This window comes from Podarcis raffonei, chromosome 12 (genome assembly GCF_027172205.1).
Source record: "Podarcis raffonei isolate rPodRaf1 chromosome 12, rPodRaf1.pri, whole genome shotgun sequence".
NCBI classification, from domain to species: Eukaryota; Metazoa; Chordata; class Lepidosauria; order Squamata; family Lacertidae; genus Podarcis; species Podarcis raffonei.
Window position 1 is genome coordinate 47,510,227 of NC_070613.1, and position 12,857 is coordinate 47,523,083.

Genomic DNA, 12,857 nt, shown 5'->3' on the forward strand with positions numbered 1-12,857 from the left:
ACTGACACAACATTTCCCACATTTGTTTATTAAAAATGGACAATGAAACAAAACCTGTACAAAAAATATCCAAAGTCACCCGACATTTTTAGTGGCTATAAAGAAATTATCGTCTTGGACCTCCTCTCCCCCTGCCACGTGCTCTGCCTCTCCCACGTCCTCTGCCACGTCCTCTCCCTGCAACTGAACACAAAGACAAAAAACTTCCTTCAAAAACATGGAATCGCAGTATATAAAGGTCATGCCAGATTTTGGACTCAAAACATCTATCATTTAAATTTTTATTGAAGTAATCTTAGTAACTTGGTTGCAAAATGGTATACAGCTACTGTTCTGTTTCCCACTTTGGATAACAAATCAATTCATTAAAGAACTCGGAAAGATGTGTTACATGATGTGAGTGCCATTACAAGTAGGCAGGTTACTGCTGCAGTTTTTGTCAAAGCCCAAATAAATACGCTAAGCAGGAATAAAGTCTGTAAATTCCACATCTCCTTTTGGGGACAAGGATAGATTCCAGAACAGATTAGTTCCTCCAGTAGATTTCATTGTTTAAAGAGCAACAGAATTAAGAATTTTGCCTACAGGAAACTGGTGGCTTCTGAGTGTAATATGAACAACTCTATTGTTCAACATGAAAATTTTCATATCCCTCCCTAGCAAATAATTTTAAACCTGGCAATATGAAACGGGTAACATCTGGATTTGTTGGTGCCACAAAAGATCAGGGTTAGATCCAGTCATATGCTTGTCTAACAAGGCTTTCCTGGCTCCCTCCTGCACAACAAGCCACTGCCGCCCCCCCCCAAAGCCCCTCATGAGAATTCATATTGCAATTAAGGGCAAATTGAAGTGCTCATGTAGAGACAGCAAATACATTCTTGGTGGTTTGAAATCAAATCACTAACCTGCTTCCCTTTTCTTGGATTTGACTTTTGGTTCAACATCCACCAGCAAAGTATCCAGAGGCAAACTATCTGGCAGAATGAAATACCTAATATTGTTGCCTCGAATACTTAACGTCTCCAGCTGGACAGGTTCTCTGTTCTTCAGAGTCATCTTTACAGCTTTAAGATGTGTATTCATACTGACATCCACTCCTGAAACAAAGAACAGGAAGCTTCCTCTACACTGTTTTCAAAGAGACTTATATTAATAATTACAGAGTTCCTAAATGGAGAGTAGCATAAGGTATTGTACTACATTTCCCATGCCATCTAAGAGACATTAAGTGCTTTACAGCGGGAAAGCAAAATGAATGTCCTACATGTGTAGTCACCATAGCACAGCTGTAGAAAAAGTGATACTCAAAACCAGAAGAAAAATACACTTCCTAAACAGCTAATTATATTTAAATCATTTTATCTGCATTGCCTAGACATCCAGACCCTTTTAGTATTCAGTCAGTGCAGAGGTAATTCACTATTACCTCTGACCACTGCAACAGTACTTAGATATAACTAACACATGCACTCATAGTTCAAAGCATTATCCCTTTCCCTTATTCTGGTGATGATATAAGTGAAGATGTCAATATATACAGACAGATGCCACCTAGGCAAGTTACAAGTCATTAAACAACCACCTCTCACCCCCCCATCACTTAGCTCTATTTAACATTAGCCATGCAACCATTATAGCAGAGCAAAAAATGCATACTCTAAGAGCCAGTGTGATATAGTTTCAATGCACTGGATTTCAATAAGGAAAAACCTCCCCTCTGCTGTGCTATGAAACCCAGTAGAGTAGGCTTCATTAACCTAACCTGATTCACAGATTTTGGGGAAGAAGATGGGACGGTGCACCTAAGCATATCTGAATTTCTTGAGAAAAGTGGACTAATCAAACATTTAAATGAATGACTAGAACTGCCTAATGTTTCACAAAAGGAATTGAACATTTAAGATATCCCAAATCCCATACCTGTGATAGTTCCATGTACTTGGGTTCCGTTCTTCAGTTCTATGGTTACAGTTTCATGACTAAGTTTCATTAGAAACCTGCAATGCATAAATGAAACAATAACATTTCCAGCTCAATGCGCTGGTATGAACAAGTGCTAAAATTATAGAGACCTTTGTCTGCTACATTTTAAAAATGCACAATTATTTCTGGAGCACCCCACCAGCCAGTGGATAACTTAATGACAGGCAATCAGCTCCTCATATTAGTCCCAATGAGACCTATCTGTGGAAATTAGGGATTCTCCAGTCCAGCAATTAAAGTTAAGTGAATATGGTTTAAAAAAGGAGAGGCAGTTGTGGAAGTTTATGAGAGCACAGAGCATCTAAACTCTCATATCCAATGCTGACTCCATGGTATGTCAAATCAGGACGACTGTTTTGATATCCATGTTTCAAGGGGCCCTGCATTCAGTCAGGGCAATGCACTGCACACCCATCGCTGGTTTACTTTTGTTTTCCTACTGGTAATGCAGAGGCAGCAGTGGCAATCCCCCCCCCCCTGCTCTCAAGAAGGGGGTCCTTCCCCTGAACCACTTCATCCAGAACGTCCTGCCCTGAAAAAGGACTCACCACTTCCTTGGAGAGAAAGCTGCAACAGAACAATTTTAAGTAAAGAGGGGTGTGCCATTAAGAGGAGGGGCAGAAGCAGGTGCTCTGGAGAGCACTGCAACAAGTGCAATTTGTCCTCCCCTATGGATAGGGGACGCGGGTGGCGCTGTGGGTAAAACCTCAGCGCCTAGGACTTGCCAATCGCATGGTCGGCGGTTCGTATCCCCGCGGCGGGGTGCACTCCTGTCGTTCGGTCCCAGCGCCTGCCAACCTAGCAGTTCGAAAGCACCTCAAAGTGGAAGTAGATAAATAGGGACCGCTTACCAGCGGGAAGGTAAACGGCGTTTCCGTGTGCTGCGCTGGCTCGCCAGATGCAGCTTGTCACGCTGGCCACGTGACCCGGAAGTGTCTGCGGACAGCGCTGGCTCCCGGCCTTTAGAGTGAGATGAGCGCACAACCCTAGAGTATGTCAAGACTGGCCCGTACGGGCAGGGGTACCTTTACCTTTATGGATAGCCTGGCCCACCACCCCCCACAAGTCCATCAACTGGCCTTTCTCCAAATGTCCCCTCATAAAGCAGCCTAGAAGACAAGTTACAAGTGGGATGGATGGCCTTTCTTGCAGTGCCCCCACCTATGGAATATTCCCCCTGGAAAGGCTTACCTCAGCTCCTATCAGCACCAGGCAGGGATTTAATATTCTCCCAGGCCTTTAAAAATACCTATTTTGTTATCAGCAGTATTTTATTAGTCTCTGCAAAACTACAGCAACCTGGCCAGTTTTGGCTTATCATTAGCAGGTTCTTGTTGTTGTGCTAACTGGATCAATTGCTGGAGATTGATTTGTGCCTGTCCACAACTAATTTTATTCTTGCGCCACTGCTGGCTGGACATGATTAATTTACAATTTCCTTCTTCCTCCTCCTTTCCAGTTTACTAAACAGAGAATCCTAAAATCACAGAATTGGAAGGGACTCTGAGGGTCACCTAGTCCAACCCGCTGTGATGCAGGAATCTCAACACATAGGGATTCCCCCTTCCCACCTGAAACCATGCAGGATCCTTAGTGCTAGCCGTTTTACTGCTGCCCAGAGAACAGTTTCTATTAGGCAACTCGTTGATTATTATTACAGTATTTACTAAATTTGTACAGTGCCCTTCATCCATACGTCTCACGGAGGTTCATAACCTAAAGCTGCAAAGGGGGGAGGAAGCACTGCAAATTATCATTTATTCATTTGGGGCTAGGGGTCCCAACTTTCAACCCCACCTCCAGACCCTCCAATTGCCCCTATTTTTCAGCAACAGTCCTGTATTTACAGAAGCCGTTCTGGTTTCTAATTTGATCCCATAATGTCCCAGTTTTCCTTAGGATGCCCCTATTTTGATTGGAGGAATGTTGGAGGGTATGGAGTTATGCGACTCCTGTCCTGAGTCAAGGAGAAAAGTAACTAAACCTTTAGAATACATTTGAGGACAACCCTGTATAAGGAAGTTTTTTAAATTCTAATGTTTTATTATGGTTCCCCCCACACACATTTTGGAAGCCACCCAGAGCGGCTGGGACAACTCAGTCAGATGGGCAGGGTAAATTATTATTTCTCTTTTTATTATGGAACAGAATGTCCCTATTTTCATGGGATAAATATTGAAGGGCATGGAGTTGTGCATCCCCCTAGCCAAAGAAATAAGTAGCTATACAACCTTCAGAAGACATCCCTGCATAGGTAAAGTGTTTTTTTTTTTTTTAAGGAAGCTTCCCAGAGCGGCGGGGGCAACTGCAAGTCATATGCGTAGAGTATAAATAATGAAATTATTAGTGGATGCTCGGGTTGTGAACGTGATCCGTGCGCACACGCAGGTTGCGATTCGGTGCTTCTGCGCATGCACAAAGCACGATTTACGGCTTCTGTGCATGCGCGACCTCCGAAACCTGAAAGTAACCTGTTCCGGTACTTCCGGGTTTTGGAGCGTCCATAACCTGAAAAAATGCAACCTGAAGTGTCTGTAACCTGAGGTATGACTGTATTACCATGACTATTATTATTACGGAATAGGACGTCCCAGATTGATATTTGGACTGGAGCGTAATTGAAATTTATAAGATTTTGGAATGCAGAAACAAAGATTTTGGAACACAGAAACAAAGAAAATAATCAAACTCTTAATTCCAGCACGTGGGGGGGGGGGCACCTAAATTGTTTTAATTTGCCATCTCAGTGATTGGTATTATTAATTGTATTATGATTTAGCATTGTTATGATGGGGCTATTCCAGTGGTACCTCGGGTTAAGAACTTAATTTGTTCTGGATGTCTGTTCTGAACCTGAAACTGTTCTTAACCTGAGGTACCACTTTAGCTAATGGGGCCTCCTGCTGCCGCTGCTGCATGCTTTCTGTTCTCATCCTGAAGCAAAGTTCTTAACCCGAGGTACTATTTCTGGGTTAGTGGAGTCTGTAACCCGAGGTACCACTGTATTGGATTGTTGTAATGGAAAACTAAAAAAAAAAATTTTAAAAAAGGAATAGGACGTCCGTATGTTTATCGGGTTAGTGTTGGAGGCTAAGCACCTCACCCCTAAAAAACAACCAAAGCAAGCAACACCCCACCGTCCACACCTGCTATATGACAAAGGCCAGAGGCGGGAAAAAGGCAGAGTGGCGGCGGGGGGGGGGAGAGACCGTTGCCTGAGGTGATGCTGGGGGGGGCGTAGCAGCAGCAGCAGCAGAGGGGGGCGCAAGGGCGCCTGGGAGGAGACGCCGGCCGCGCGAGCTCCGACGACGCGCCCAGGCCCGAGCCGCGTCTGCCCAACGTCTTTTCCCGCCCCTTCTTCCCTCCCCGGCCACGCGCTCGCCCTTTTACCTCACGAGCTTCATGGCGGCGAAGGCGTCGGGCGCGAACCTGAGGCCGCAGCTTCCCCCGGGGCGAAGGCGAAAAGGAGAGCGGGGAACGGAAGAGAACCGAGCGCGGAGGAGGAGCAGCCACAGGCAGCAGGCAGCCGAAAACTAGGCCGCTCCCGACGCTGCCGTAGAGAAACCCCGAGTGGCTTTTCCCTCAGGAGCGCGCTGTGAATGGCCGGAAGCCCCGCCCCTTTCTCGGTTCTATGCCCCGGAAGTGGAAAGCACATGGGCGGGAAGGGGAAAGGTTGTCGGGAGCGAGCGCCACCTTCAGGCTCGGAGGAGTCGCGAGTGGAAGGAAAGGATGCGCAGGAGGAATTTAAAGAAAAAGTAGACTTGGATCTGAAGAGGGAGACGGAGTAGCCGCCTGCCTTCACGACTAGGGCAAGTTTTGAACCTCACCGGTTTGTCCCCCCGCATGACAGATGCGTTATTAAATAAAGGAGTAAACAGTCACTAGAATAAACTTGGTACTGAACCTTCAGCAATCTTTGGATTCGACTTATTGATTTTAAAAAAACCTGTGCCACCTAATTTTCCAAAGGAACACAAACGCTAATAAATGAACAGCAAAATGAGTTAAAACAAATGAACCACCCGTCCAAATTAAACTCACTTGCACAATCAAAATACTAACTAAAAACAAACTGCATTTCCAAACAGCCATCAGCATAAAACCAAGCCTTAAAAAAGTATTATTTCTAATGAACATTGTAGATGACATATCATTATTACTGGTAGTACAGTGGTACCTCGGGTTAAGTACTTAATCCGTTCCGGAGATCCGTTCTTAACCTGAAACTGTTCTTAACCTGAAGCACCACTTTAGCTAATGGGACCTCCTGCTGGAGCACAATTTCTTTTCTCATCCTGAAGCAAAGTTCTTAACCTGAAGCACTATTTCTGGGTTAGCGGAGTCTGTAACCTGAAGCGTATGTCACCTGAAGCGTATGTAACCCAAGGTACCGCTGTAGTAGTAGTAGTAGTAGTAGTACTACCCCATCCATCTCTGGTTGATCTCCTTCAGTTCAACCAGTTGAATTTGCTTACTACTCTCCTTCTAAGGAGTGAAAGCTGACATAATAGGTTCACAGTGAGGGCAACAAACTGTTCAGCTGTGGGAGCTAACCCATAAAATAGATGTCAACAGAACTCTTATTACAGTACAGGGAAAGAAAGTTACCTATAACAGGAATGGCTTTCATTTTGTCCACTGTAACTGTTGTGTATTGAGTCAAAGGATTTTATATCTGTATTATTATTGTCTGTATTTGCATTAGGGTAAAGTAACTGCCTTTTGGTTCCAGAGGGTACAGCTACTATTGGTTCATTTAAGCTGCTGTATTTGGATCCTCTGTCTTATTGGTTTCCTCCAAAAGGCAGGACTGTGATTGCCTGATATTGTTCCCTCCAAAATGTATCCTTTCTAGCTAGTTCCCTGTCCCTATAAATGTAGCTCTCCCCTCCTCAGTTCTCAGTCTTGTTTGCTTTAATAAAGAAGTGTTACTACAGAACTGTCTCCAGCATATCATGTCAAGAGAGCTGAAATCACAAACCCCACGTCACAACAGTAACTTTGTGGCGGTAGTCAGTGGCTTGCAAAGTGCACACACTGCACGTCTTCTGACAATTCCCTGCATGGGAATTTCACTGATAGGTTTGCACTAATAAACATGCACGCCATACAGACATAAGCAGAAATACAAGACGCTCATGTCACTTGCGGCATCTGCTCACCGTTGGTCCCAAACATTCATCAGGGGTAACCTGTGTAAGGTGAGTACAACTTGATGCTATTTTGAGGCTCCTTGGCCACCTATGCCCAAAGCTCCCTTTTCAGGATCCTGCAGTTTCTCCTGGGACAACATGGCCTCCTCTTGTGGTCACTGTTGCTGCTGCTCACCATTCTCGTGGTCCCTGTACTGTGTGTACAAAGGTGCAACAAGGTGGGAGGGGGAGGGGTGGTTCATTGTTTATAAATTGCTGTCAAAGCAAGCCCTAATGGCATTTTCACTTTGCACACAGTGCACTTCTGCTAAGAGGAACACCCTTTTGCAAAAACACACACACACACCATTGCAGCAACCACTAGCAAACATTGCGCAAAGAAAACTGTAATGGCTGTTGTGCAAACAGGCACTGGCTAAAAAGCCCTTGAGCTTTCTGAGGGTTGGTTTTTCATCTGTATGGAGGTAGTACCATGGCCTCTGAGCCAGTGACCTGCTCCCAGCCTCCAGTCTGCCCTAGTTAAACCAGCTCAGCTTCAAGTGGTTTCCACTTGGATCTTCTCTGCAGTATACTCTGCACAAAACTCTATCTGTGTTTCTCCATCTATATCTGAACTGTGTATCTTAGGACCTCTTATGAGCTACTGCTTATTAACAGTGAACTCCAGGCGTTCTGCAAGCATTTGATCAAGGGCACCCACAAAGCTATGGGTGCTGTGAGAGATTTTTGTGGGGAGTGTCCAGAAAATCTTCAGGCCTTTGGGTGTGCTCTGCATGGGACATCCACAAAGACAGGACTCCTTTGGGGCATTCCTGAAAATAACCCAGACGATACTGCCAGCTGCCACAATCTTCTCCAGGTGCCATCTTTGGAGTGCAGGTCTGAGGTCTTGAGGTTCCTGCTAAGAACATACATCTCCTGCAAAGCCACATTCACTTTCTACTGTTAGGTCCTAAAAAGTTTTGCAGAAAGGAGGTTTGTCTCAAAACCCAAGAGTTATAGATGAAACAAGACACACAGAAAACTTATTTTACCCCCCAGTTCTGCACCAATCCACAGAGTGCTACTTAAAGATCTGGGTCTTTGCTGACTTCTTCAGTGTCTAAGTGCACGCCCAGGCTCCTTCTCCTGCCCGGCTGTTATAAGGGTGGCACAGCAGGAAATCTCAGGTGTGCAGCCAACATGAGGCACTTTAGGAAGCTGAAAACTGCTGGAACTTTTATTGTCACCCCCCCAATGCCAAGCCTCCAACAGTGGAAGAACTACCCCTATACAGTGGTACCTTGGGTTAAGTACTTAATTCGTTCTGGAGGTCCGTTCTTAACCTGAAACTGTTCTTAACCTTAAGCACCGCTTTAGCTAATGGGGCCTCCTACTGCCGCTGCGCCGCTGGAGCACGATTTCTGTTCTTATCCTGAAGCAAAGTTCTTAACCTGAAGCACTATTTCTGGGTTAGCGGAGTCTGTAACCTGAAGCGCATGTAACCTGAAGCGCATGTAACCCGAGATACCACTGTATAAAGACAGGTGGTACTCATAGACTAATAGTGCAATGTAGTACGGTAGTTAATACAGTGGTCATAGTTTTGAGAAAATTCTCACATTGCAATTTGCAAAACCTGCACTTTGGGGAAAAGTTAATAGCTTTATTTTGGATTGGAATTTTGGTATGTCACACAGTACAATAAAAAGTCATCGGAGTGTGGAGAGTGTGCATATGAACTTAACAGTGCTTAGTTCATATTTTAGCTGCTATTTTACCATCGTTAATATTGTTTTATGGATTACAAATGCAGTATTGCTTTGCTAATCATATGACTTTCGCTTTAATTGTGATGTTTCAGCTTAATTTTTGTTGTTGCTTTAGATAAATGATTGGACAAGAGGAAAGAAAAGGGTTAAAGAAAGGAATTTATAAGTAATCTAGATCAGGGGTTGCTGAAAAAGTTTAAAATTGGGATGCAGAAAAGGGAGGCATGGGGAAGTCGTTGAAATTGGGTACATGAAAAAATGCATGAAATTATACATGTCTTTATGTTTGTTTGTTTGTGTTTGTCGTTTGTAATGTCTTATAATGTATGTTGAAAAGCCAATAAAAATTTTATTAAAAAAAAATTGTTGTTGCTTTGTTAACAGTGTTTATAGGTTGCAATTGTTTGACTGAATATTTGTTAATTAGTCTATGCTGTATTTCTGATGTTCTATACACTGTTATTTATTGTTTGTAAGCAGCTTTGGGATTCATTTGAATAAAGAGCGGCATAGAAATATCAAATCAGATAAAAACAAATGCACCAGGAGTTTCGGGACTGCAGTTGCGACAGTGGATCTGCAGCCAACTGAATCAGAAAGTGTTGTGAATTTTGCGATCCCACTGCTCAAAACTCTAACCTGAATTAAATAAGCAGTAGGAGGAAAAAATACGGCCGAGCCAGCCAGGAGTCGAACCTAGAATCTTCTGATCCGTAGTCAGACGCGTTATCCATTGCGCCACTGGCCCCGCTGGTGGATAACGCTTCTCTGCCTATATTCTAAATTCAGAATCTTACTCCTCTCTCAATTGGAGGGGCGGGGGGATAGCCAGCCAATCAAAACCCTTCCAGGCGCCTTCGCTTCGGCCAGTAGCCAGCGAGAAGCTTTTTTTTTTTTTTTAATGCGGAGGCGGAGCCCAAGCGAATCTCGCGGCCAATCCGGGCTCGGGGTGCGTTCGGCGTCGCCCGCAGCTCGCGCCTTTCGCAGCGTCACAATTCCGAGCTCCCGCCCGCCCTCTTCCCCCCTCCCTCTCCCCGAGCGTAAGGCCGGCGTGGCCTTGAGCGGCGGCCTCCTCCAATCAGCCGCCGCCTTCGCCCGACGCCGAAATGCTTTCCGAGTAGCTTTGTCCCGAGCGGCGCTCCGTCCCGAAAGGCCCAGGCGCGTCAGGTGAGAGGTGAGGCGAGAGTCCTGGACGCGGAGGAGCCGGGCGGCGCTTGAGAGGCGAGCGGCTGAGGGGGCAGCCATGGCGGCGGCGGCAGGAGCCTACGAGAACTTGAAGCTGTGAGTGGACGGACGGAGGGAGGGAGGGAGGGAGGGAGAGGCCGGGGAAAAAACCCTCCCTGCAGTGCAGACCACCCCGTCCCAATGGCAGACCCGCAGTGTCCACCACCCGCCGGCCTCTCCTCGCCGTCGTCCTCCTCCTCCTCCTCCCCTTCCGTGGCCATTTTCCGAGCTTCCCCTCTTTCCGACGACGCCCCCTCCGCCCCAGATTGGGCCCCCCCCCAGCTTTGCACAGGCAAAACAGTTCCTTCCACTCGCCTCATCTTCCCTGTCGCTTCATTTCCCCGCCAAACTAGCTTGGGTTATTTTTCTATTTCCGACCCCTCTCACCCCATGTTGCTTAAATAACAACAGCAGCAGCAGCAATTTTATTGTTCCTACCTCGCCCCTCCGACTGGGTCGCCCCAGCCACACGGGGCAGCTTCACACACACACACACACACACACACACACACACACACACACACAGTATATTAATAAAGCATTGCACATCACATCATTGTGCATCTTCTAAAGGTTAAATAGTTGCTCATCTCATTGAGGGCGTTTCCACAGGGTCACATTGCCTTTCCTACATTTTTCTCCTCAGTGGGTATTTCCCTCTCCACAACACCAACGTTTATTCATTTTTTTCTGGTGCGGTTTTTCCTCCAGAGAGTTCATAGAACTGTTGAGTTGGAAGGGACTGTCAATCCCTTGCAATTTAGGATTTTATTTTTTTTCCATTTTACAACCCTGATATTGAGTCTCATGCTCCACTCCACTGAACTATCCTCAGCCTATAGGTTGCTTGCAAGGTCTTTCCCATCCACCTTTTTTTTTTACGCTCGCCAAGAACTCTCTGAATAGGTGAGGCTGAGGAGAAGGTGTTTGGCCCAAGGTCACCCAGAGAGTTTCATGGCTGACACGACTAAACAACAAACATCCCAGGCCTCTAATCTGACCCTCAGATTGCTAATCACACACCTGTTCTTCTCACCCTGGGTCCTGCACCTGAATAATATGTACTGTGATTAACAACTAGGCTGCAACATCTTGGGGACTAACTAACTACTTCCCGGTAGAAATGAGTTGCTTACTGTATTTTATTTTATTTTTTGAATGCCTATCCTGTCTGTTTCTCCAAGGAGAAGCAAGGTGGGTAAGACAGTAAAAAAAAATAAAAATAGAATAGTAAAGCAAACATAATTCCTTACAAATATGGAGGCTCTTCCATGTAAAAATTTACATTGTGTAAGAAATGGTAATTTCAGGGTTTCGTTGTCTGTCCTCTCGTTGCAATGCATACAGTTCCTGTAAATTCTTACATAGAAGCAGCTTCTTGGTTTACTTAAACTTCCTCTCCACTTTCACTCTGCATGTCCATTCTTTGTTTTCTCCTGTCATTGTTTCTTCGCAAATGTGATTCTGCCTTTACTGTGTCTCCTGAAAAGTAGAACAACCTCTGCCAGTCTTTCTAGTAATTGTATTATTCATAATGAAGTTAAAAGGGGGCTCAGTTGCATTCTTTCTAACACTATAGCCTGCAGGAACAAGATAACCGATGTCTGAAGTGAAGGTTAGCCTAGCAAAATGAGAAATGCCAGGGAAGGGAACATATGGTTCTGGGCGGAAAGATGACTCAGGACACTCCAGGGAGATTCTTTTGTAAACATCTTTAGTGTTGGTTAAAAGAGATCTAGCATCCTCATCTTAAAACGTACCTTCATGGAAAGAAGACCTATGAAATGAGTGGAATTTTCTTCTAAATATGCACAATTAGAAGGTTAGAGTTTAAATTATCAGGTATACCGATGCTGTTACATTTAATTTCCGCAGTCTTCTGTGTGTTTAATAATTAAGTGCCTAATCACTATGGGGATTGTTCAAAATCGAACTCTGTTCCTGGGTCGTCTTTTGTATTACTTCATGATAATAATAGGTGGTTGTGTTTTCAAATAGGCCTTTCAAATACTTTGGGGGTTGCAAAATTTCCTGCAACTTCCACTGGGATTAGAAGAGGATTTAAAAGTCACTTTTTCTGTTGGCGTTTAATTCTTGTGTAACCTGGTATATGTTTCAGTTGTGACATTATCTGATCAAGTGGTAGGCGCATGCAGGCCTCTTCTTGCATGTGTCCTTAGTTTAATTTCAACAAGCTAATTCAATTGTTCCTTGGCTATCCTGCTTTTTCTTTAGAGCAGGGATGCGAAATCTGGTGCCCTCAATGCCTGTCATCCCAGGCCAATGACATCTGGAGGACACCAGCTTCCCTGTCCCTGATTTTAGAGTGCCAGCATTAAAGCAAAGTGTAGCAAGATTGTTTCATTGTTGCAGTACCCCTGACCAGCTACAGGTTCCTCAGGAATGATATTTACTGTTTTTATTTTCTCAAGCCATGTTTGCATTCTGCTGTGAAATATTTCAAGAGAGCAGGTAGATTAATCAATTGATGGGCTTCTTTGTGGAGCAGAAATGAGGATGAGAGCATGCAAAAATATATGCAGGTGCCTACCTAGCTGCTATTAGTTTAACAATGAAGCTTACAACTAAAACAGCTCAGTAGGACACATTAATAAAACCAAACAGCAACGATCTACTTACTTATTAAAAATATTTATACTGTATACTGTTTAATAACTAAAGTCTTTTGTATTTAAATAGTAGGCATGCAAACAAAGAGAAACTTATAGAAACAGAATTAACT

The 12,857-nt window shown here is 44.6% G+C and overlaps 2 protein-coding genes and 1 non-coding gene across 3 annotated transcripts in view; 1 reads left to right on the top strand and 2 right to left on the bottom strand.

Moving 5' to 3' along the window:
- Window positions 1–12: 12 nt before the first annotated feature.
- Window positions 13–5,612, bottom strand: SNRPD1 (small nuclear ribonucleoprotein D1 polypeptide). Its single transcript, XM_053409842.1, has 4 exons — window positions 5,377–5,612; window positions 1,924–2,000; window positions 909–1,100; window positions 13–183 (listed from the first exon to the last, which is right to left on the bottom strand). The coding sequence occupies exons 1-4, from the start codon at window positions 5,388–5,390 to the stop codon at window positions 107–109; spliced, it is 360 nt and encodes a 119-aa protein (XP_053265817.1). The 5' UTR covers window positions 5,391–5,612; the 3' UTR covers window positions 13–106.
- A 3,953-nt stretch (window positions 5,613–9,565) lies between these two features.
- Window positions 9,566–9,638, bottom strand: TRNAR-ACG (transfer RNA arginine (anticodon ACG)). The gene has a single exon. It is a non-coding gene; the product is annotated as a tRNA-Arg (tRNA).
- Window positions 9,639–9,904: 266 nt separating this feature from the next.
- SACM1L (SAC1 like phosphatidylinositide phosphatase) overlaps window positions 9,905–12,857 on the top strand; it is a 38,473-nt gene continuing 35,520 nt past the window's right edge. Inside the window, 1 exon segment of the mRNA XM_053409843.1 lies at window positions 9,905–10,171. Within this exon segment, the coding sequence (XP_053265818.1) occupies window positions 10,134–10,171 (38 nt within the window). The 5' untranslated portion in view covers window positions 9,905–10,133.